The sequence below is a fragment of the Arachis stenosperma genome, chromosome 8 (assembly GCF_014773155.1).
Source record: "Arachis stenosperma cultivar V10309 chromosome 8, arast.V10309.gnm1.PFL2, whole genome shotgun sequence".
NCBI lineage: Eukaryota > Viridiplantae > Streptophyta > Magnoliopsida > Fabales > Fabaceae > Arachis > Arachis stenosperma.
In genome coordinates this window covers 46,963,938-46,985,774 of record NC_080384.1, presented here as the reverse complement: position 1 = coordinate 46,985,774, position 21,837 = coordinate 46,963,938, and the positions used below count along the sequence as shown (strand labels likewise).

The 21,837-nt window shown below is 32.4% G+C and overlaps 4 protein-coding genes across 4 annotated transcripts; all 4 read left to right on the top strand.

Annotated features, from left to right (window-relative positions):
• Positions 1 to 3,158: 3,158 nt before the first annotated feature.
• Positions 3,159 to 10,035, top strand: LOC130944992 (uncharacterized). Its single transcript, XM_057873623.1, has 8 exons — positions 3,159 to 3,456; positions 3,790 to 3,901; positions 5,279 to 5,469; positions 5,559 to 5,653; positions 5,773 to 6,195; positions 6,294 to 6,402; positions 7,203 to 7,848; positions 9,674 to 10,035. Exons 1-8 carry the CDS (start codon positions 3,322 to 3,324, stop codon positions 9,793 to 9,795), a joined length of 1,833 nt encoding a protein of 610 aa, XP_057729606.1. The 5' UTR covers positions 3,159 to 3,321; the 3' UTR covers positions 9,796 to 10,035.
• Positions 10,036 to 11,989: 1,954 nt separating this feature from the next.
• On the top strand, positions 11,990 to 13,357 carry LOC130946080 (glutathione S-transferase T3-like). The gene has a single exon (XM_057874763.1). The coding sequence runs from the start codon at positions 11,990 to 11,992 to the stop codon at positions 13,355 to 13,357; it is 1,368 nt and encodes a 455-aa protein (XP_057730746.1).
• A 410-nt stretch (positions 13,358 to 13,767) lies between these two features.
• LOC130946079 (uncharacterized) lies at positions 13,768 to 15,087 on the top strand. Its single transcript, XM_057874762.1, has one exon. The coding sequence runs from the start codon at positions 13,768 to 13,770 to the stop codon at positions 15,085 to 15,087; it is 1,320 nt and encodes a 439-aa protein (XP_057730745.1).
• Positions 15,088 to 15,531: 444 nt separating this feature from the next.
• Positions 15,532 to 21,193, top strand: LOC130946636 (methylthioribose-1-phosphate isomerase). Its single transcript, XM_057875441.1, has 9 exons — positions 15,532 to 15,818; positions 16,945 to 17,000; positions 17,319 to 17,477; positions 17,719 to 17,818; positions 17,919 to 18,058; positions 19,162 to 19,267; positions 20,221 to 20,359; positions 20,440 to 20,708; positions 20,801 to 21,193. Exons 1-9 carry the CDS (start codon positions 15,729 to 15,731, stop codon positions 20,867 to 20,869), a joined length of 1,128 nt encoding a protein of 375 aa, XP_057731424.1. The 5' UTR covers positions 15,532 to 15,728; the 3' UTR covers positions 20,870 to 21,193.
• Positions 21,194 to 21,837: the final 644 nt, after the last annotated feature.

The following is a 21,837-nucleotide window of genomic DNA, read 5'->3' as shown; positions in this document are numbered from 1 at the left end:
GTTGCATCCTAAATTTCTATGGGTTAAGGTAAAAAATCTCAAAATTCTTGTGATTTATCAAATTTATGAACCCTAGATTGACATATGTATGATATTGGTTGTGTTAGAGTTGTTGGGTGAATTTTTGGTGCTCTTGAAAACTTGAATTGGCTTGTAAAACTCTTGGGTGAGCTTGGAAGTGGAGATTCAATTGTGGGTGTCTTTGTGAAAGAGGCTCACGCACACCCCGTCAACAAGGTATGATTTAAGTTTCATTTAAGTACCATGTGGTGTGATGAAGATTCCTAGGCTAAATGTCATATAATTAAGTTTGGATTGTGTAATTGATTGGTATTGATATGTATAGCTGATATGTTGTGAAAATAAATGATTGGGTTGAGAATTGTATGAATTTGCATGTTTGGTGTGTTGAGAAATTTGATGAATTGGATAATGATTTTCGTTTGTGGAATATGTATTGAATTGTGAATTTGGGTCGGAGACTGTGAATCTTGGGCTGGAGGTCGGAAAGAGGTAAGGAAGGTAAGTGGTGTTTGTATGGTGTGATGATATATGAGATTGAATGGATTTTGGATATTAAATGTGTGAATAATTGTAATGATTATTGAATAATGAAAATTGAGGCATTGAGGTGTGGAATTGATGGATTTGGGTTGAATAGTGTGGATGAAGTAGGTTTGGATTTGACTAAGTGTAAATATGTGAATGTGGTTGGTTTGTGATCAATTTGATAAGTGAAAACTGTTTTGACTTGTGGACATTTGGAAAGATTGGTAAATGCCACTTTTGTTAAAAACATATTTTTGGTCAAAATTGACGGATTTTAACTAAGTTCTTATAGTTGAAAATTTTATAAAACTAGATTTTTATGAAAATTCATTTATCGATCTTTCTAATGGTTGAAAAATGAATTTTACACCAAAAAATATGAAGATTTAAAAATTGGGTTTAAAAACTGATTTTTACACTTAACAGCATTTTACCTTTTTTGCAAGACTCGCATACGCGAAAGGAGACATGTGTACACAGAAGTGTCAAAATTTACCACTCTCGTAATTTGATTTAAGATATAAAATTAAAATAAGTATAGATTATAACTTGAAGAAATGAATTTTCTTCTAGTAAAAAACATGGAAATTTAAAAATATGAAAATATAACTTTTAGTTGGCTTTAGCATTAGTTTTCTTTTTTTTCAAGGGTCAGATTTTATATATATACAGATAGAGAAAAAGAATAAAAGATCTGTTGAAAATCTATCTTCCAATTATGTCTCAATATTTTTTAAAGAGTGATGAAAGTTAAATCACTTTTTAACTCATGTTAGTGTCTTTTATAAAAGAAGTAATTCCATATTTTATTTTATTGTAGATGAGATAGAAAAGTTCTCAGACAATTTAATTTGTTGAACACATTCATTTTTAAATTTTAAAAATCAGGATTATTTTTTTGAAAAATAGACTTTTTCACTTTTATAATTTTATAAAGAGGATTGAGACATCAAGTTTTTGAGGTGTGTAATTTTATTTTTAAGATAATTACATAGCTCCTAAGATAATCAAATAACTCAACTTAATTTTTGAAATTGTGTACATTGATAATTCGATTTTTTTAGGTTTAGAAGTTGTCTAATTTATTTTTATTATTCAAAAAAAGTTTTTGGATACATATTACACTTAACAAACTTAGATAACACTTTAATGAAATTATTAAATTATATTTAAGTTTGTTAGATACAAAAAGCATTATATGTTATCTATATCATATTCTTATTCTTATCTATATTCTAAAATAACATTTATGATCATTTAAAGAGTTATTATCAAGAACACAATAAAAATGAATTCAATGTTGATACCAAAAATAATAATTATAAATTATAATAAAATCTTTCTAATTATATTAATATGCACCATCACAATTATTGAAATTTAACTTTAAATAATTTTTTACTAAAATACAGAATATTTTACTTATCTTTAATAGAAGATATTTTTTAAGTAGTACTAGACTTTTTATTTTTTTTTTTAAATGTAGCATTTGTCCAATATAAAAATATTTCTTTAATCGTTAGATATAAAATTTATTTTTTAATTATATAAATAAATATTAATAAATTAATTAATCTTAAAAATTGTTTATTCTAAAATATATAATAATAATCTTTATTATAAACTAATCAAATATATGTCAGATATTATTAATATTGTTATTGTGAAAAAAAAATAATACTATACAATTAATAAATATTATCATTTTGAACACACAATTAAATAATAATAATAATTTATACTTATATTATAAAAATTTCACAATACAAAAATATATAATTTATATTTATATTTATTATAATTATATATATAAATTAATATAATTATGTATATAAATTAATAAAATTTATTTATTAAAAATAATTTAATATTTATATTGATCAAATAATAATAAAGACAATGAATTATAACTTAAATAACATAATCATATTTCGAGTTCGTTTAGAAAGTTTTAAAAGTAATTTTTTTGAGTTTTTAACTTATAAAAAATAGTAGTATCAATGTCTGGTGTAATTTTCAAAATTAAATTGCGGGTTTTTAAGAAGCTATTTAATAGCTTATAGAGAAGTTAAAAAAAAATGACTTCTCTCACAATACTAATACTTTTTATCATATTTTAATAAAATAAGTACTTTTAGAACTAAAAATTTAAACACAAAATAATTTATTTATAAATTACTTTTAATATAGTCATTTATTGTTTAAACTATTTTTTTTATCCAAACTGATCTTTAGAAGTTGCGAGTTTGACTCTCACTTTTCTAATTTTAAAAAAATTAAGTAAAATAAAGAGTAAATGTCCTTTTCGGTCCCTAACCATTTGTCCGATGGACTTTTCACCTCCTAGAAAATCTAAAAATCCAAATCAGTCTCTATCTACTTTAAAATATGTAAGTTCCAGTCTCTATCAACTTTGAATAAATGCCTTTTTGGTCTTTGGTAATATCCTTTTCGGTCCCTAACCAAGGACTGAAACTTATATATAACAAAGTAGATACAGACTGATTTAGATTTTTATATTTTCATCGGACAAATAATTAGGGACATTTATTCTAAAATAAAAAATACTAAAAATTCGCCAGTAGAAGTTTCTCGCAACGAAAAATCACTCTTTCCGTATTTGCGCACTGCTCGCGTACAAATTTGTGGGCTGATTGGCGATGCATATATAATGAATATGAAATTGGGTGGTCCAGAACTTTCCCAGCTTCACTTCCACGTTTGATTCTTCTCATTCTTCAGCTGTTCCCACTCTTGAGAACAAAAGACACTATGTTCAAGAAGGCGGTGGAAGCGAAATCTCACCAGAGGTTATCCGGCGCCGACAGAAAGAAACTCAGGCGAATCGTTAAGGATAAATTCCCAAGAGTTTCTGATTCCGACTTAGATGCCTTACTTCCTCCCAAGGTACAATATTATCCTCCTATTTTCCCTTTCTTTTTCCTATTTCCTTCTACTGGTTAATACAAAGGTATGCACAAATTGTATAAATTGCTAACTGCATTCATAAAATTGAAAAAAATGAGCATGAGCTCTGTCACTCTATAGTTGATGACAAATATGATGAATATTAGCTGTGCTAATTCTTTAATGGAAAATGTTTCCTTATCGTGTTTAACTTATCTAGGTTTTGAGAGAAATATGTAGAAGTGTATTTTGTTTTTATCTTTTTGTGATAATAGGAAAATGGGAAGTTATGAATTAATCTGTATTTTTTTTTGTTGCCTTTGAATGTTCCAGGCTGAGATAACAGTGGCAAAGTTTCCGAATCGAGTACTTGTATATGGTGTGGAGGGAGGATTTCCAATGTTTTTCGATGTTGATGGGCGTGGCTCGGAAATTTTCCCAACTGGTATGTGTATATAGTTTAATTGTTTGCATTGAGATTATTTGTAGTGTGACATAAAGCTTGTTTGGATGCTATTAAGTTATTTTGAAAAGATTTTCTTTTTTCATTTTTTGGAGTTTGACAAATTTTTAATAATAAAAGTAAAAACACTAGAAAAATTTAAAATTTTTTTTTTAGAAGTTACAATTTACATTCTCTTTAAAAAGAATTTTTTTACTTAAATTTTTTTCACGTAATAAATAAACAAAATAATATTTTTATATCGTTGTACTCAAATATAATTGATAGATAAAAATATCTTTTTATATAAGATATGCAAAGTTGCAAACATAACATTACTTTTACTTTTCTAAAAGATCTTTTGGAAAAAAATTTAAAAAAAGATTTTTTTGTTAGAAGCTCACCCAAACAAATTCATGTCAATTTGCAGTAATAGGAGAAGTTTTTGAGGAAGTGAACTCAAAGAATGATAAAATCCAAGGCTTTCCATTTTTAAAATCCCCGGGTCTCTCTTTTCTTCGTATAGGCTGTGACAAAATCTTTTAGCTAGGGATCAAAGTGGGTAGGTGTGGTAAGATGTTTAATGATTGGTGTGGGTTTCTATTCAGTAAACTTCAGAACAACACATAGGTATCATTGTCTTTTATTAATATATGGCATGCATGGAAGATGATAAATAGGTAGATATTTGAGAAAAAAATGACCAGATCTTAATATGAAGATAGCCATTTGAAACTAGCTATGAGGTTTTGGACCAAAGTGTGACTAAGGAATTTCCCGTTCTCCCCTCAACTAGTACTGAGTGATGTGAACTTGTGAATGAGGTTTGCCCATTCCACCTAATGGCAATGCCGAAGGTGGGTAGGGCAACCAAGACACGGGGGACAGAGATTCCTGAGAGTGCGGAAGATCAAAAGAGTGGCTCTGAAAGCTTGAAGCAAATAAAAGATTCAGAAAGGTTGCTAGCTGGGAGTATGTTGAAAGAGATTTTGTGCTACAGAGGAGGGTAATATTGCATGGGCGTAATTAGCTGAAACACATTTATTAATTACCAAAAAAAAAAAAAACAGTGTATGGTAAGATAAAGCAAATCCCCAACTTGATAAAGTTCCATCCTCTTGTTTTGTTAGCTTGTAGCTTGGTTATTGTTGCTGCTAGTGCTATAAATCTATAATATACAAGAAAAGTTTTCTTCTACAATATTATTCATGTCTGCTTGCCGAGGCCTAAGATTGAGCCCTAAGTAGATGTATAAAATATTTGTCATAGCACTCTTTGATCTCTGACTTATAAGAACATTAATTTGGGTGCATGTCTATAAGAGTATAAGTATAAGTTAGCATATTTTTCACCCTATTTTTGCTATTTTTTTGGCTGCAGTTTATGCTCTATGGACAGTCCCTGAGCTTCTGCCTGCTTTCATGCTGAAGGGTGGCGAAGTTTCTCGGTTTGTTATAGGTGGAGCAGACCTGATGTTCCCAGGCATAAGTGTGCCTCCTGAAGGTCTTCCATCATTTGCGGCAGGGGAACCATGGGCAGTGAAAGTACCAGGAAATCCTGCTCCAATAGCTGTAAGTTCTTTACATTTCTTGCGCCACCGCTATAACTTAATATTTTTTAATTCGGCAGTCATTCTTAAAATTTCTATATTCTTATGAAGGTTGGGAGTACCACAATGAGCAGCACTGAAGCATTAAAAGCTGGATTACGTGGAAAGGCGTTAAGAATAACTCATTATTATCGTGATTTGCTATGGCAAGTACAGCAAGACTCTCTTCTCTCTCTGTCTATATGTATAAGCAGCATTCCACTCATAATTGAAGGTTTCTTATTTTTTATTTTTATTTTCCTGTTTGGTTGGATTTTAATTTCAGGGAGTCAGTCGAGGGCTGTTATGTGCCCAATGCAGGTTTTTTTGAAGATGCTGTATTTGAGGATCCTGCGTCATTATCACCCCCTCAGAATTCTGATTCTACTGAGGATGCTTGCAAGACATCAAATGATCAAGAGAACAACATAAAAAATATTGAAGAGCAGTCTGTCAATGCAAATGACTTTCAAGCTGATTCCAGCGCTGCATTGACGACACCGAATGCTGATGAGAATGAAACTGCAAATGAAATAACTGCGGGCGTGTCTGAGCTGAAGCTACCGGATTCTGGTTCTGCTAATGACCTAAATGAGCAACATAATCTATCAACTGAAGAGATAGATTTGCTGTTAGATAAATGCCTTCTACAAGCATTGCATACCACTGTGAAGGACAAAGACCTTCCCATTCCTGGAAGCACTTTATGGTGGGATTAACACTATTTCTCTACATATGTCATTTGAATTTCCCCCTCTTTCCTTTAAGAATTCATAAATGATAAATGTTTGTCTTTCTTTGCTGTAGGTCAAACCACGTGTTGCCATGTAGGCCTTCAGGAGTGACTTTAGACATCAAGAAATCGTCCTACAAAAAGTTATCAAAGTGGTTACAAGCAAAATCCTCCTCTGGCTTGGTATGTTATCTGCTGTTCTCTTTTGATTGAAGAAATGGAATATTCATTTGCCAGTAGATGCTTACTGAGATTGACTGAGGAACTTCTTATTGTTTATATAATGTAAAATTAAAATTAAAATCTAGAATGTGCTAAGTAGGATTTGGCACCTTTTGCATTTTTGGAGTTGCTTCTTAGAATTTTGATAATTTGAAACGTGAATAGGAAGTTGGACTGGAGCAGTTCTAATTCCATGCGTATAGTACCATTTGAAGTCATCAAAACGAGAGCTGACCAAAGCCTGAATATTAAACTGTGGATTCAGCATTCTAAATTATATGATGCAAGTTACGAACTTACAACCTATATTGCCTTTGTGAAGGGATATAGCTCCTCTAAAGTGAGGATGATTGTAGAGTCAGAAGTGAGGGATAACCACCCTTGGATCAATATTTTCCATTATATGGGGAACACCAGAACCCAAGAAATGATCCAAATGGTAGTTACCCTCACTTTCTTGCTATCAACATGCTCATGATACAAGAGCCGAATCCGGGCTTTTCTTATCATGTTGCCTTTTTATTATATTTGCGTTGAGATGGTGGTTGCTTTATTTTAATTTTTCATGTATTCAAGTAAACTTAATTTTGCATTATAAGACAAATAAAGTATATTAAATTATCCGTGTGATATACTGTGTTAGTGTTACTTTCCGATAATTTTTCCTCTGCTTGTAATTTAATTCATTTCCACGTTTATTTATTTTGCCATGCTATATCTGGATAACTGGATTCTTCCTTCATGGTTTACATTTTGTGCAGATATCAGTGAAAGAAGATAAATACAAAAAAGAAGTCATGCTACTTTCTGTTAATCGAAACCATGCTGATTATTCATCCTTTAAGCCAGAGAAAAGGCCTGTGGAGAAAAGCGACCAGCGCAACGTTCAATCTGCCAAGGAAACTCGTTCATCTAAAACTCTTGAAGTGGCTGAAATCTACAAGCCAAGTGTACATGTCAATCCCATATTTTCATCTGTAGGAGCTGATACAGGAAATCTTTTTAGTGCTTCTGAAGCTTCTGAAATTGTCTTCAAATACATTGAAAAAGAAAATCTTGTAAAGCCTACAGATAAATCAATGGTTGTTCTAGATGTGGTACTGTGCGATGCATTGTTCAAGGGGGCTATTAAAAAGGGTTCAACGTATCCTACAGAAGTTCACAAGAAAGATATAGGGCCAACATTTGTGAGCCGTATGCAGCCTCACCATGTTGTGACGAGGGGAAATGAATCTGTAGTACGTAAAGGCGCCCTTAAAACAATTCAGCTAGTGACAGAACGGCGGCAAGGTAACAAGAAGGTAACCAAACTCTCTGGTATGGAAACTTTTCTTATAGATGCTGAAGCATTAGCATCAGAGCTACAGAAGAAGTTTGCTTGCAGTACCACTGTCGGAGAACTACCAGGTATATTTCTTTTTCTCATTAATTTGTATTATACGAGTGCACTATTTAGTATTGACCTCAAGGTACATGGGATCTATAACCAGAAGAGTTCATATATATAGAGTCCCCGTCATTGTGTCAATATATATACAAACTTATAGAACTGCCATCTTCATAAAAGAAATAAAAATAACTACATAAGCTTATAAAACAAGTACCGTAATTCTTCACAATACTAAATTTTTTATATTTTTAACTAAAGAAATATCATTATTATTCTTTTAAAAGATTTAAAGGGCAAACTAAGACTGAGAAGAGGGGTTTGGTAACAGAAAAGAGGCAAAATTTTGTGGCAATTTGGCTGGAACGCAATGCACCCACACCTTTAATGAGAGGTTTTCTGACAAACATGTTTTATGGGATAGAATTAGACGCCTAGAGTCTAGTTCGTGTAAAGCTCATGATCTTTATATGGGACTTTTCCTCTCAGACATGTTGAGAGATTGGAAAGTTATACTTAATAGATAATCTTTTTTCCTTTTTTTCAGCTTTTGCTTTTGTGAAACCCGTATTCCCCAATTTGTATTATCCTTCTCCTCATCTTAATCAAATTCTTTATTTTATCAAAGAAAAACAGGCCCAGAAGTGGGTGTTATGCTGGTTATTCCAAATGCATATTAGGTAATAGGTACTGCTTGCCGCTTTTTTTCATGCATAATATTGCATATAATGCTGATGCTTGATGAGATTATCAAAATCTCATCTTGGCCTCAATTTCTCTATATTCCCCAGCAGCTATACCTACCTTTATCCTTTTTATTGGCCATGGTATTCTGGTAGTTGATCTCTCTCTACAGGTAATATTTTGCACTCTGGTGCTTTAGAGGATCCGGGCTGTATAAGAAACTCAATTTATTTTATATAATTGTGACTTCTAGAACTGTTTTCCAGCCAAAGAACTGGGCACTGTCACGTCATAAAATTTACTAACACTTACGGTTAAATACATTGCAAAGGTTTGATCCTTTTATCAGTCAATTCTTAATGGAGATGAATGACTTATCTATCAATTGCCATGCTCTGGACCTGAAAAATTTTAAGTGCAATGTTTCAGGATTGTTAAAACAAATGCACTGATTTAAGTCTCAAATCTGGGGTTTTGGGGTTTATCTATAGTGACCGGATTTGGGTTTTATTAGTGCATCTGTGTTGAGATTATTGGAATGATATGTTTCAACAACTTCAAGGTTAGGTATAACATGGTAAAACCAAATCATCATCTCAGTTAAGAATTAATGAATGAGAGTTAAAACAAGTACTAATATCTTGTAGTGCATTTTTATTTTGGTGATGAAATTGTTATCAAAGCTTCTTTGAGGGATTAATATGCATAAACTTGAAAATGTAATATTCTCTTTTGCACATTTCTATGTCTTGTCTATCCTTCTTTTTGCCGTTGTGACCGAGTAGGGAGTAAATAGTCTCACGGTAGGCATAATACATGATAGGAGTCAATGATGACGTTCGATTCTATGACCGGCACTTTGAAGATTTATCGACAGTTAAAAAAACGTAGAAAGTAAACTGAATTTGGATAGATGAAGATGTTACTTAGGATATTTGGCCTCATTATACAAGCTAGGATTAGTAGTTAGTGTTAAAGATATAGTTGGGGTAACATTTATTGTTGAAAAGGTGATAGTATACCAGAGGTGGGGGTAGAATTAGAGAAACCGTAAGTGAAACTCTTTAAAAGGGATCAATAATAGTTTGAATGTAAATATAAGCTTCACTAAATATTATGACATATTCTGGTTTAAAGTTTGATAAAATTCTGTTCTTGCAGGTAAGAAAGGGCAAGAAGTTTTGGTTCAAGGTGGAGTAATTGATGATTTGGCAAGGCATTTGATTGAACAATATGGAGTTCCAAAAAGATACATAGAAGTTCTTGATAAAACAAAGAAATGAACTTGACATAAAGTGGTTGTTTGTAACACCCCATTTAGTGTTTTTGCTTAGATGTTGAGAGTTCTATAAACTTTTGTACTATTTGGTACCCCGTAATTAATAGAAATAGAAATGTGATAATGGTTCTATGTTTCATTCCAGAAAAAAATTGTCATTTTAAAAAGTTTTCTTAAATTCTGAATGGGAATGATGATCATTCAGATCAATAAGGTTAACACTTTTTCATGTGATATTTTATGTAATCTGATTAATTTTCTTTTTGGGTGACAATCAGATTAATTTATTTTGGTTGAAGTTATTGTAGGGATCTCCATGCATGAGTTATAGCTTTCGTTATTTGCTTTTTTTGCTTTTAAATACTCTTCAACCAAATGCTATAAGTAAAGAGAACGTATGAGGAGAACGTATTTGGAGCCAATTATTAGTGTACAATGCTTACGATTCATCAATACAGTACAAGTTGATTGTGTGAGAATTGGTTTTATTTCAATACCTCAACTAAAAAAAATATTATGCGTAAAATTAAAATTTTTCTAATTAACAAATTCATCATTCTAAAAACATGTCGGTCATGATAATTATTTTTTATAGTAAGCCTTAGGCAATTAACATGCACAATTTTTTTAGTTTAATAATTCTGTTTACATTTTGGTATCCAAACCAAAAATTTTGATAGAATATCAATCTCCCTAAAAATGGTAAAAAAGATTCTTATATTTCTCAAATTACTCAAATATAGGACAATATAATTTATACTTTGTTCTTGCATATAAACCATACATTTGTTTACCAGTAATAACTTGGCAAAACATCAATCATTGTTAGACGAGTATTTAGCATTTATTTTTTTTGGTGTCTAAGTATTTTGTATTTATAATTGATTGTTCAATATATTTTGGCTCCTCATACTTTCTGGGATGAATTATATAGAACTATAGTTGAAAGTTTACATCCACAATTGTTTAGGGCCACATTTTTTATTCATAAAAGTACACCTCCAAAAATAAGGGTGGTAAAACGGGTCGCATGTTAAAAACAACAGGTCGGGCTAAAATTTAAAATGTCAAATTTATGTATTTTATTAAATAAAAAAGTGATTAGTGTTATAAAATTAACGATTATATAATTTTCGAACATATTTTTTTAATTTTTTTTATTTTTATTCTTCTTTTAGTTATTAACTTTATTTATTTTATTTGATACTTTCATATATATGTTCAAATTATTTTTTATTTTTTAAAATAAAAAATTGATGAATATTATTTTTAATAATTTTATAAAAATTAAAAATAAAAGAAAATAGTAAATTTAAATATTGAAAATTATATATTAAATTTTTAATAATTTATTGTATATTTAATTAAATTGGTTTAATTACGATTTGATTCTATTAAATCATTTAACCATTGAATTTTGAATCAGTCGATCGGTCGAATGACCGCTTCGGTTATCAGAACCTTGATAAAATATCCAGTACCTTCGGAAAAAAAAAAAGCTAATGAAGCCATAAGAGCAAGTCCAATGGGAGTCCCAATTTTGCTTTTTCCTGACACTAATGAGTCCCCAACCGTTGGAGCAAAACAAATAGCGGTCCCCACACATTTTTCTAGGAGAGCCAGGCCCTCTGAGCAGGGACTTTGGCCAGCCAATAATAACTTGCCAAGTGGCAAATTATTATTTAAATAAATAATTATATAAAATTATATTAATTATATTAAATAATTATATTATAATAAATAAATAATAATTAATTTAATAATAATTATACTAATTATTTATATTAAATAATTAAATAATAATTAATGTTATAATAATTATAATAATTAATTATATTAAATATTGATATTCTTATTTAATTAATAATTTATTAATAATTATAATAATTAAGTAGATTAAATAATTAAAATTTTATTTAATTAATAATTTATATTAATTATTTATATCATAATTAATATTAAATATTTTTATATTTATATTGTTATATTAATTTAGCCGTTGCAAAACTAGCCGTTGTAAAAATAGCTGTTAGAAACTAGCCGTTACTATGTTACCGTTATTATTAATAAATTAATATTTTTTTTACTCTATATAAACCACTTAGATACACTTCTATTCTCACACTCTCTACTACTCTTCATCTTCTTCCAAGTTTACAAAATCAAAATTCTGCTACTATTATTTTTTGTTCAAAAAAATGGATCCAAACCAACTCAACTCTTTCTTCAATTACTTACAAAACTTTCCTCAAATTTCAAATACCCAACAATCTCAAACCTCAAACTCTCAAGTTCCAAATCAAAACTTCACACCACCAAATACATTTCAAAATCCAAATCCACAAAATCTTTCTAATTTCAATTTTCAAGCTCCTTATAATAATCAATTTCCTATATTCCAACCGCAAAATCAAAATTCACAAACACCCCATTTTCCATTTTCATCCATATTTAACCCCTCTATCGGAAATGTTACTCCAACTTCCTTGCCGTTTCCAACTCAATTCAGTGCATCAAGACATAACTCATCTGGTGTTGGTGGCTCTTCTAACCCATCCTCTCAGACTCCTATACAATCTAGTCCAAATTCGCAATATTCAGATTTTGCCAACCCTCATAGATTAGATGCTATCGACCTCAATGATGATATTGAAGATCGGAGGCAAGATAGTATTCAACACTGGCATTGGAAAGAGGATGAGATGTTGATCAGTGCATGGTTAAATGTTTCAACTGACCCTGTAATTGGTACCGATCAAAAGGGGGAAACATTTTGGAGTCGAATTCATAGCTACTGTGTAGAATTTTGCACCGACATGACAAGGGGGGTAGTTGCATGTAAGAAACGATGGTATAAGATCAACAAGGCTGTTGCACAATTTGCTGGTTGCTACGATCAAGCTAGTCGAAACATAAGGAGTGGTTCGAACGCTGATGATATAAAGGAGTTGGCTTATAAACTTTATTCCACAAATTGTGGTCAAAAGTTCACTTTTGAGAGGCATTGGAACATGCTTCGGTTGGAGCAAAAATGGAGAAGCCAACTACCTACACAGAGTGGCGGCTCAAAAAGAACCAAGGTTAGTGCAACTGGAGCATACTCATCCTCATCAAACCCAGAAACACCGTTGGCTGACGAACCCGGTGTGGACTCTCCCGTTCGCCCACAAGGATCAAAGAAGAGCAAGCGAAGAGGTAAGGAAAAAGCACAGATGTCTGAAGATTTTAGCGAAAGAAAATCATCGGTTGTCAAAAAATTATCTCTCATGGAAGATATTAAGAATGTTAGAGAAAAGGAACTAATGGAAAGGGAAAAAGAAAGAGAAGAGGAGAAGGAACATAGAGCAAAGATGATGGCAATCAAAGAGAAGGAGATACAAATTCAAGCGGCAATGAAAGAACAAGAATTACAAACTCAGAGGTATATTAAAGAAATGGAGATAAAAGCAAAAGAAAGGGAAATGGATATGCAAATACTTAATGCTGACACGTCTACAATGAGTGAGAAACGACGAGCTCTTCATGAGATTGCATGTGAGAAAATAATGGCCAAGTGGTTTACTTAATGGTTCCTTGTTTTCGTAGTGTTATGTAGTATGTTCTTATTTATTTATTGCGTATTACTGCTATGTGATGTAGTTTGTTTTATTTACTTCTGATGTAAGTTTTTAAATTAGTCAATATTATTGTGCCGTTGTTGTTTATGAAAGTGACCGTTGCAAAAGTAGCCGTTGTAAAACTAACCGTTACAAAAGTAGCCGTTGCAAAAGTAGCCGTTGCAAAACTAGCCGTTACAAAAGTAGCCGTTGCAAAAGTAGCCGTTACAAAAGTAGCCGTCGCAAAAGTAGCCGTTGCAAAACTAGCCGTTACAAAACTAGTTTCTCCACTTATAAATATCAACTATCAATGACTCCACAACTCCACTTCAACTCTTCTTTCTCACCTCGACAGAGAACTAAAAATTACATTTCTCCATATGGCTAAAAATTTTGATGATATGTTTAATGAGGCTTTGTATGGTAAAAGAAGACGGCAAGATAACACACTGATAGATAATTGGATCGATGAGTATTTACTCGAAGATTCAGAAGAAGAAGATATCGATAGAAGCCCTATCCCAATTACTCGTAGATGGATCAACAGAGATCGAGAAGCAGGACATGATCGCCTTTTTCAAGATTACTTTGCAGATGAACCGGTGTATAATGCTGACATTTTTCGACGGAGATTTCGAATGAGAAGAGATGTGTTCCTTCGGATAGTAGACGCTCTCTCAAACGTCTATCCGTATTTCCACCAGAGGGTTGATGCAACTGGAAGAAGAGGCTTGTCGCCACTTCAGAAATGTACCGCTGCGATACGGATGTTAGCATACGGCGTAGCAGCTGATACTGTTGATGATTATGTGCGCATAGGCGAGAGCACTACAATTGAATGCTTGGAAAAATTTGTTGAAGGTGTCATTTCTGTGTTCCAGGATGAATACTTGCGAAAACCCAATCCAGATGACGTACACCGCCTGCTACAAATGGCGGAGGGTCGTGGCTTCCCTGGCATGTTGGGTAGCATTGACTGCATGCATTGGCAATGGAAAAATTGTCCAAAGGCGTGGAAAGGTATGTACATGAGTGGTTATCGTGGGGTTGCAACCATTGTACTTGAGGTTGTAGCATCTTCAGACCTTTGGATATGGCATGCGTTCTTTGGAGTTTCTGGTTCAAACAACGATATCAACGTGTTAGATCGTTCTCCAGTATTTGATGACATTCTAAATGATCGTGCTCCGGAGGTAAATTATACTATTAATGGTAACAATTATACAATGGGATACTACTTAGCAGATGGTATTTATCCTGAATGGGCCACATTTGTCAAATCAATCTCAAAGCCACAAGGGGAGAAACGCAAGTTATTTGCACAATATCAAGAAGGGCAAAGAAAAGATGTGGAACGAGCATTCGGAGTGTTGCAAGCACGCTTTGCAATTATACGTGGTCCAGCTCGTTTTTGGGAAAAGAAGAAGCTTGCCAACATAATGAGAGCTTGTATTATATTGCATAATATGATTGTTGAGGATGAAAGAGACACTTATGCAGGAAATTTTGCTCAAGGCTTAGAGTATGATGATGTTGAAAATGGATTATCACAACCTCAGCTGGGAGAAGAAGATTTTGCACCATACCATCAATTTCTCCAAAGAAATGCCCAACTTCGAAATAGGCAGCAGCATAGACAATTGAAAGAGGACTTGATTGAACACATATGGCAATTTCACAATGCTTGTCGTCAACTGTAGAATTTAATTATGTTTTTTTTGTATTAAGTAATTTTACAAATTTGTGTAATCCCGAATTATATATTGTGTATTGTTGTTATGTATAAATTTATTTAATATTAATATCTTTTAATAGTGAATTATTTTTAAATTTAAATATTTAAATTATATTATTAAAAAAATTAATTACATTAATTTTAAGTATTTTAATTAATTAATTAATTAGGTGGGACCACAACAGGGACTAAAGTTAGTTCCTCCTAATGGAGAAGAGAGAGATGCTTTGAGTTCCTATTTACTGTTTATGACGCAAAAGCTGATGTGGAGTTACTTTTTATGATAGGTGGGCCATAAACAGGAACTGGGATGAGTTCCCTACTGGAGATGGTCTAAAGGCATCACTGGCGGCGAATCTTCTTTATTAATTGTACAGTAATAGAATAATAAACACATGATATTCATCGCTGGTCCCTGGTCAGGTTCATTGCACGCATCTTTCCATGCCACTCTTTTACACTGCAAACTGATACAGTGATACTTCAAAATTTAAACTTAAAAAGGAAGAAAACAAAGCAGGGCTTTGGGTCTCAATTCTTCCAATTTCCTCATTTCCGGGAACTCAACCACCGAACCCTAAAACACTTCCAAGTTTTCTATAAACCATGGCGTCTTGTGGTTCCAACGGAGTTGAATCCCCAAACACGCTCCAATCCATATGTTACAACCGCGGTTCCCTTCAGCTTCTCGATCAGGTTCAACTCATTCCCCTAATTTTCTGTGGAATTCTAAATTTCATTAGTTTTCACGTGCCTTTTTTACTTTAACTGGAAAAAGGTACTCCCCTTTCACAATTTTTTGTTATATTAGTTGTCTTAACTCAAAGCTAATGATGAATTATGGAATAACTTTATCAAATTGTCCTTGTTTAATGGGTTTATTGCACTGGTTAAAAATCAAGAGAGGAAAAGTATGCATTGAGAAGATAAAACTTCACGTTTTTAATACAATATCTGCAAAACTTTTTAGTTCTTGATTTCTTAACGAATGCTTATAATAAGCGCATATGTTCTTTTTTAATCAGTGATAATCTTGCTTTGATTGTAACATAATGGTAAAATTAAGTTTTGCATTGCAATGTGGAAAACAACAAATATTCTGAAATAGAGTGAGTATACTAATTACAAACTAGCATTATGTTTGTCACAACATTTGAACTTCATATTTCATGAAATTTGGTAAAATAGTCAAATTATATGGATTTATCTAACCAGGGCCCCTAGAGCATTGGTTAAGAAATTGAATTGGGAAACTTTACAATGTAAATTTTTTGGTAAAACATCTTTTTTGAGAAGCTAAAATTTACATTCTAGTTATCTTTTTTTAAAGGATCTTTTAGAAAAGTAAAAGTAATTTTATATTTGAATATATCATGCAAAGATTTTTTTTTATCTATTAATTATGTTTGGATATAACAATAGAAAAGTACTTTTTTGTTTATTTATTATATAAAAAGTATTTTTTTAAGGGAAAAAAATATCTTTTTAAGAAAGATGTAAATTTTAGCTTCTCAAAAAAGATGTTCTTTTTCCTAGTGTTTTTACTTTTACTACTACAAATTTGCCAAACATACTAAAAAATAAAAAAAAATATCTTTATCAATTTAATGTCCCCAAGCAAGCACTAAATGTAGTAAGCATGCTAAAAGTTGAAAAAAAGTTTCTAATCGTATTATTCATTTATCCTTAGGTAGTGCCCTAGAAAAACCCATATGATTTACATTTCATTAGTTTTATAATTTAGTTTTCTAGCCGGTATGTGTGCTTGGTCAATGTTTTCTTCAATATTTACATACTGCTGCTACTCATCCTTCTAATGCAGAGGAAGCTACCTCTGGAAACAATTTTTTTGGACATAAAGGATTCCACTGATGGCTGGTAAGATACTATTGTAGTTAATTTTTATAAGAGAGAAACTTTGTCTCCACCACATCTTGTGTGTGGATTTCGATATTCCGATCTGCATTTTTGTATGGAACAACAAGGAGTTGGAATGTGATTGTTGCAGATGTAGTTTTAGCTAGATTTTATTTAATTGCATAAAGTATCAAGCACCTGTGTGCTGTATTTCAGTAGAGTAGTAACAGTTTCATTCAGAAATGAAGAGAAAAGAGCTTGTAGAAACTAGAATATTTGTTATGGTCGTCTTTAGGTCTTCATCTTCTCAATCTATCCAATTGTTCTTGACTTTCTTAGGAATGCCATACGGGATATGGTGGTCCGGGGAGCACCTGCTATTGCCATTGCAGCTGCACTCTCTCTGGCTGTTGAGGTGTCTAATCTAGGTTCTTTTAATGGGTCGCCTGGTGATGCTGCTTCCTTGTTGCAAAGCAAGTTAGAATATCTTGTCTCAAGGTACTTTTGAATTTCAATTCTTTTGTATTACTAAGACAACGACATAATTATTGTTTATTCAAATTTCAAGGTATGCTTGGTAAATAGCAGTTGCCATATTGATTTTTGACACTCGTCTTAAGCAGTTGAGGTGCTTCCTATGAAGTGCGTTCATGAGTTCTTTTTTTATTTTTTTTTTGTTTTTTATGGACTCTTTCTCAAGTATGAGTTCTATTAACTTTCTCCTCTCTTCATGGTTCAGTCGGCCAACTGCAGTAAACTTATCAGATGCTGCAACAAAGCTAAAAGAAGTCATATCTAAGGCTGCTGCTACCAGTTCAGAGGCCAGGAGTGTTTTCCAGGTATTGCCAAGATTATAATGAATGAATACTTGCAGATAAAGGAAGCTAGATTTCCTACCATTTTAGCCATTTGAATCTAAATCTGCTGTATTGATTTTAGGCATATATAGAAGCAGCTGAAATTATGCTTGAGGATGATGTTGCCTCAAACAAAGCAATTGGTTCATATGGAGCAAAGTTCATGCAACAGCAAATGGAGAAACAGAAACTTTCTGTCTTGACCCATTGCAACACTGGAAGGTGCATATTATATGACTTTCCCTTATGGCCCTATTGTTATGTGTGTGTGTCTATTAATATATATTGAAATGGAATGTTTATGTGAGAAAGTGAGAATGCATTAGTAGCCCTTGGATTATTTTATGCGGCTGAAATTAAATCCTGTTTTAAAAAGTAAAAGCACACAGCAACCTATTCTTTCAATTTGAATGTACACTTCTTACATCTCATCCCATGTCACCTGAATTCGGCTTCCGCTTGTCCTCTTCTTTAATTTGCCACCAACTCCTCCCTAAGTTCCTCACGCTAACCTCCTAGAGTTGTCAGCCCCTTTATATGGTGGACAAATTAAAATATCAAAGAAGTGTATTATTGAAGACTGAAAAATTAAATCTTGGTGACCTTGACTTTGTTCCACTTGTTTTATAAATATTGTTTCACATTTTCCTTTAATTTCTGAGAAATTGGATTAGGAATTGCAAGTTGGCTTTTAGTGGTTGCCATTGACTGGCAATTTGGTATAAATTGATTAGTTATACATTTTGTTCTGTCCAAGTGGTTGAATTAAATCCGTCTTGTGCAATCGCATGAACTCTATCAATACTTCCAATATTATTATGTTGGTTACTAAGGTCGAGCTTGTAGGTAAGAGACGTTTGTTGAATGAATCTTTGTGTTTTAAGTCCCAAAAAGAAGTGGTCAGACAAAAGTGAGAAGCATAAACCAATCTTCTGTATAAGGAGTGCTACGAGTTTTGGAAGTGACAAACATCATACGAGATGATAGAAGAGAGAGAGAAAGAGCCAGTGGCATTAAGCAGAACAATCACTATGCAGGGAAGTTTCCCTGCAAAGGAATGGGGCTGGTGCTGCAGTGAGAGCAGATTAGAGAGGATGAGAAACTACAGAGAAAAAGGAGTGACACTTAAAGGATTGGATCACGTGTCTTTTAAGTATGTTTTATTCTCAACCACATAAAATGATCCAAAGTCTAACAATGCATTCTCACTTTCTCACATGAAAATCTCATTCTCATATGATATATCCCCGCTATATATATAGATTTATTTGATTGAAGTGAGGTGTTTAAACTCTCTTTCTGCTTTTTTTTTTAACTGTACTTAGTCTAGCCACAGCTGGATATGGTACTGCTCTGGGTGTAATTCGCGCACTTCACAGTGGAGGAGTTTTAGAAAGGGCTTATTGCACTGAAACCCGGCCATTTAATCAAGTAAGCTTTTCTTTTCTTTTTTCTTTTTTGTTTTTTTCTTTTTTCTTTCTTCAAGTACATTTAGAGGTTTACTGAGACAAGATGCATAAAGTTCTGTCACTTGCACTAATGACGTGACTTGAAAACAGAAGTGAACCGGTGTGATTTACGTGCTTTTAGTTTAGATATAAACACCCATTTAAGTTCTCCTTTGATCATGTGACATCAATCTAGTCTCATACAAAATCTCATCAGATTTGTCTTTTTGTCCACAGACAGTTATAATATGTTGAGAAAAATGTCTTAGGGACTTGTGTATTATGCAGTTCCCAAAGTCCTACATCGAGTATTATGGGATGCTTGATGTTGTATTAAGGTGTGGTTTTCAACTTCCCTTGCATACTTAACACAGCTTTTGATTTAAATGACTAATTTGATGTCACTTTTTATGATTGCCAGGTGTAGTTGATCTTAACTTTGTTTAGAAAACCAAATACATATAATTTTTATAATTGAGAGCTCAGATTGATGTCGACTTTGATTGAAGTATCAAATTAATGACACTTGTATCTTTGTTGTACTGAAATATAGTAGGTGTTTACTCTTTTTGGTTTATATCCCGTTTTCAAAATTTACGGTATCTCCAAAGCACCTGAACATAGTACTGATTGCAAACCCATAAATTTCTTGCAATGAAAAGGACAGGAAAAATTCCTAGAAGTAGAAGTCAAATTTTTATCATCAGAATCAATGAATATCTGTTGGCAATTGTAATGCTGATTATATAGCGCTAGAGTTTGTTGCCATGACCTTTTATCCATTTTGGCATTGAAGAGTAAAGACTTGTGGAATTGATCAGCTGAATTAATGTTGAGAACACATTTCTATGCTTTAGTGATATCGGGCTTTTCCTTTATCTACGGTGAGAATCACATAAGGTGATATGATTTAAGAGTTATGTTGGTTACTTGCAGGGTGCTAGACTTACTGCCTATGAGTTAGTGCATGATAAAATACCAGCTACTCTTATAGCAGATTCTGCTGCTGCTGCCTTAATGAGAGCCGGACGTGTGGATGCTGTTGTTGTTGGAGCCGATCGTGTTGCATCAAATGGTATCATTTATTTAGTTGTTTTCTAAAGCAAGAAAGACATCATCAGGTTTATCGTTATCCTCTTTCAAATGTCATTGCAGGTGACACAGCCAACAAAATTGGGACCTATAGCGTTGCCTTGTGTGCCAAGTTTCACAATGTACCTTTTTATGTGGCTGCACCGCTGACTTCGATTGATCTGTCACTTTCTTCCGGAGAAGAAATCGTCATTGAGGAGAGATCTCCGAAGGAGTTGTTGAACACACGAGGAGGACTTGGAGAGCAAGTTGCTGCCTCAGGAATTTCGGTATGGAATCCGGCTTTCGATGTTACACCTGCTGGTCTAATACATGGAATCATAACTGAGAAGGTTTCTCTGACCTACCCCCTCTCTTGACTTGCATTCATTTGTATGTTGGATTCATTTGCATTTTGTTTTGACAATTCATGTTCTCTGAGCAGGGTGTCATTACAAAGATGTCTCCGGCTGATGCTTTTGACATAAAAGCATTCATACAGAAAACAGGTTAGGTGGCTGAAGTGCTTTGTATTAATGATGATCCATGCTGGTGGAGTAAGAAATTTCTCAGACATGTAACATTTATCGTGGATTTTAAGTGTGTTTAATGTCATTTGGGGACATTGTTAATAAACATCTCAATAAAAATTGTGGGGATGATGTGAACTCGGGTGCATATATGCTACAAATTCAATGACCCCGTGAGGTGACGTCGTTGAAGATGAGGAGCACCAATGAAACACAGCACATTTAACTTGCATAATTGTTAGTAGTCGCCTAGTGGAAATGGAACCTCTCCGGTGGAAAAAAACACTTGAGAGAATAAAGTTTTTTAAGTGGGACCAGAATTAAATAGAAAATAGAAAGCAATGAAGGGTTAGATTAAATACTGGACAGCCAATTTTTTTTTCAACCAGAGAGGATCTATTCTCTCGTCTAGTCGGAGTTTCTCTGATACGTGTATTTATTAATATGCATCGGTATGAAAAAAATGTGGATGAATATGAAAAAGAAATACAAATTTCATAATTTTTTTAAACATGTTATATAATAATAGAATAATTGATATTAAAATGTCGTTGTCCTTAATTATAAAGATTTTTTTATTTTTATAAATAAAATAATTATAATAATTACTGAAATAAATAATTTAAAAAATATTTATTAAAATAAATATTCTTTTTTTGTCTCGTTTTATACTGTAAATGAGGTAATTTTATATATATTATTTATAGTGTAAATGAGATAAGATAAATAGAAGTTATATATTTTGTTTACAGTATATATATTTTGTTTATAATGTAAATAAAATATATATATTTTAAAATTTTTTTAAATAATTAAAAATATTAATAATATCAATAATCCAAAGTTTTAGTATATCAAAAGTTGATAGAAGAAATAGCCTAAATAATCATTTTCTTTCCGATTTCTTTTCTCTTTTTTCTTTCTTTTCATTTTCGCTCCAAACAAAGATAGC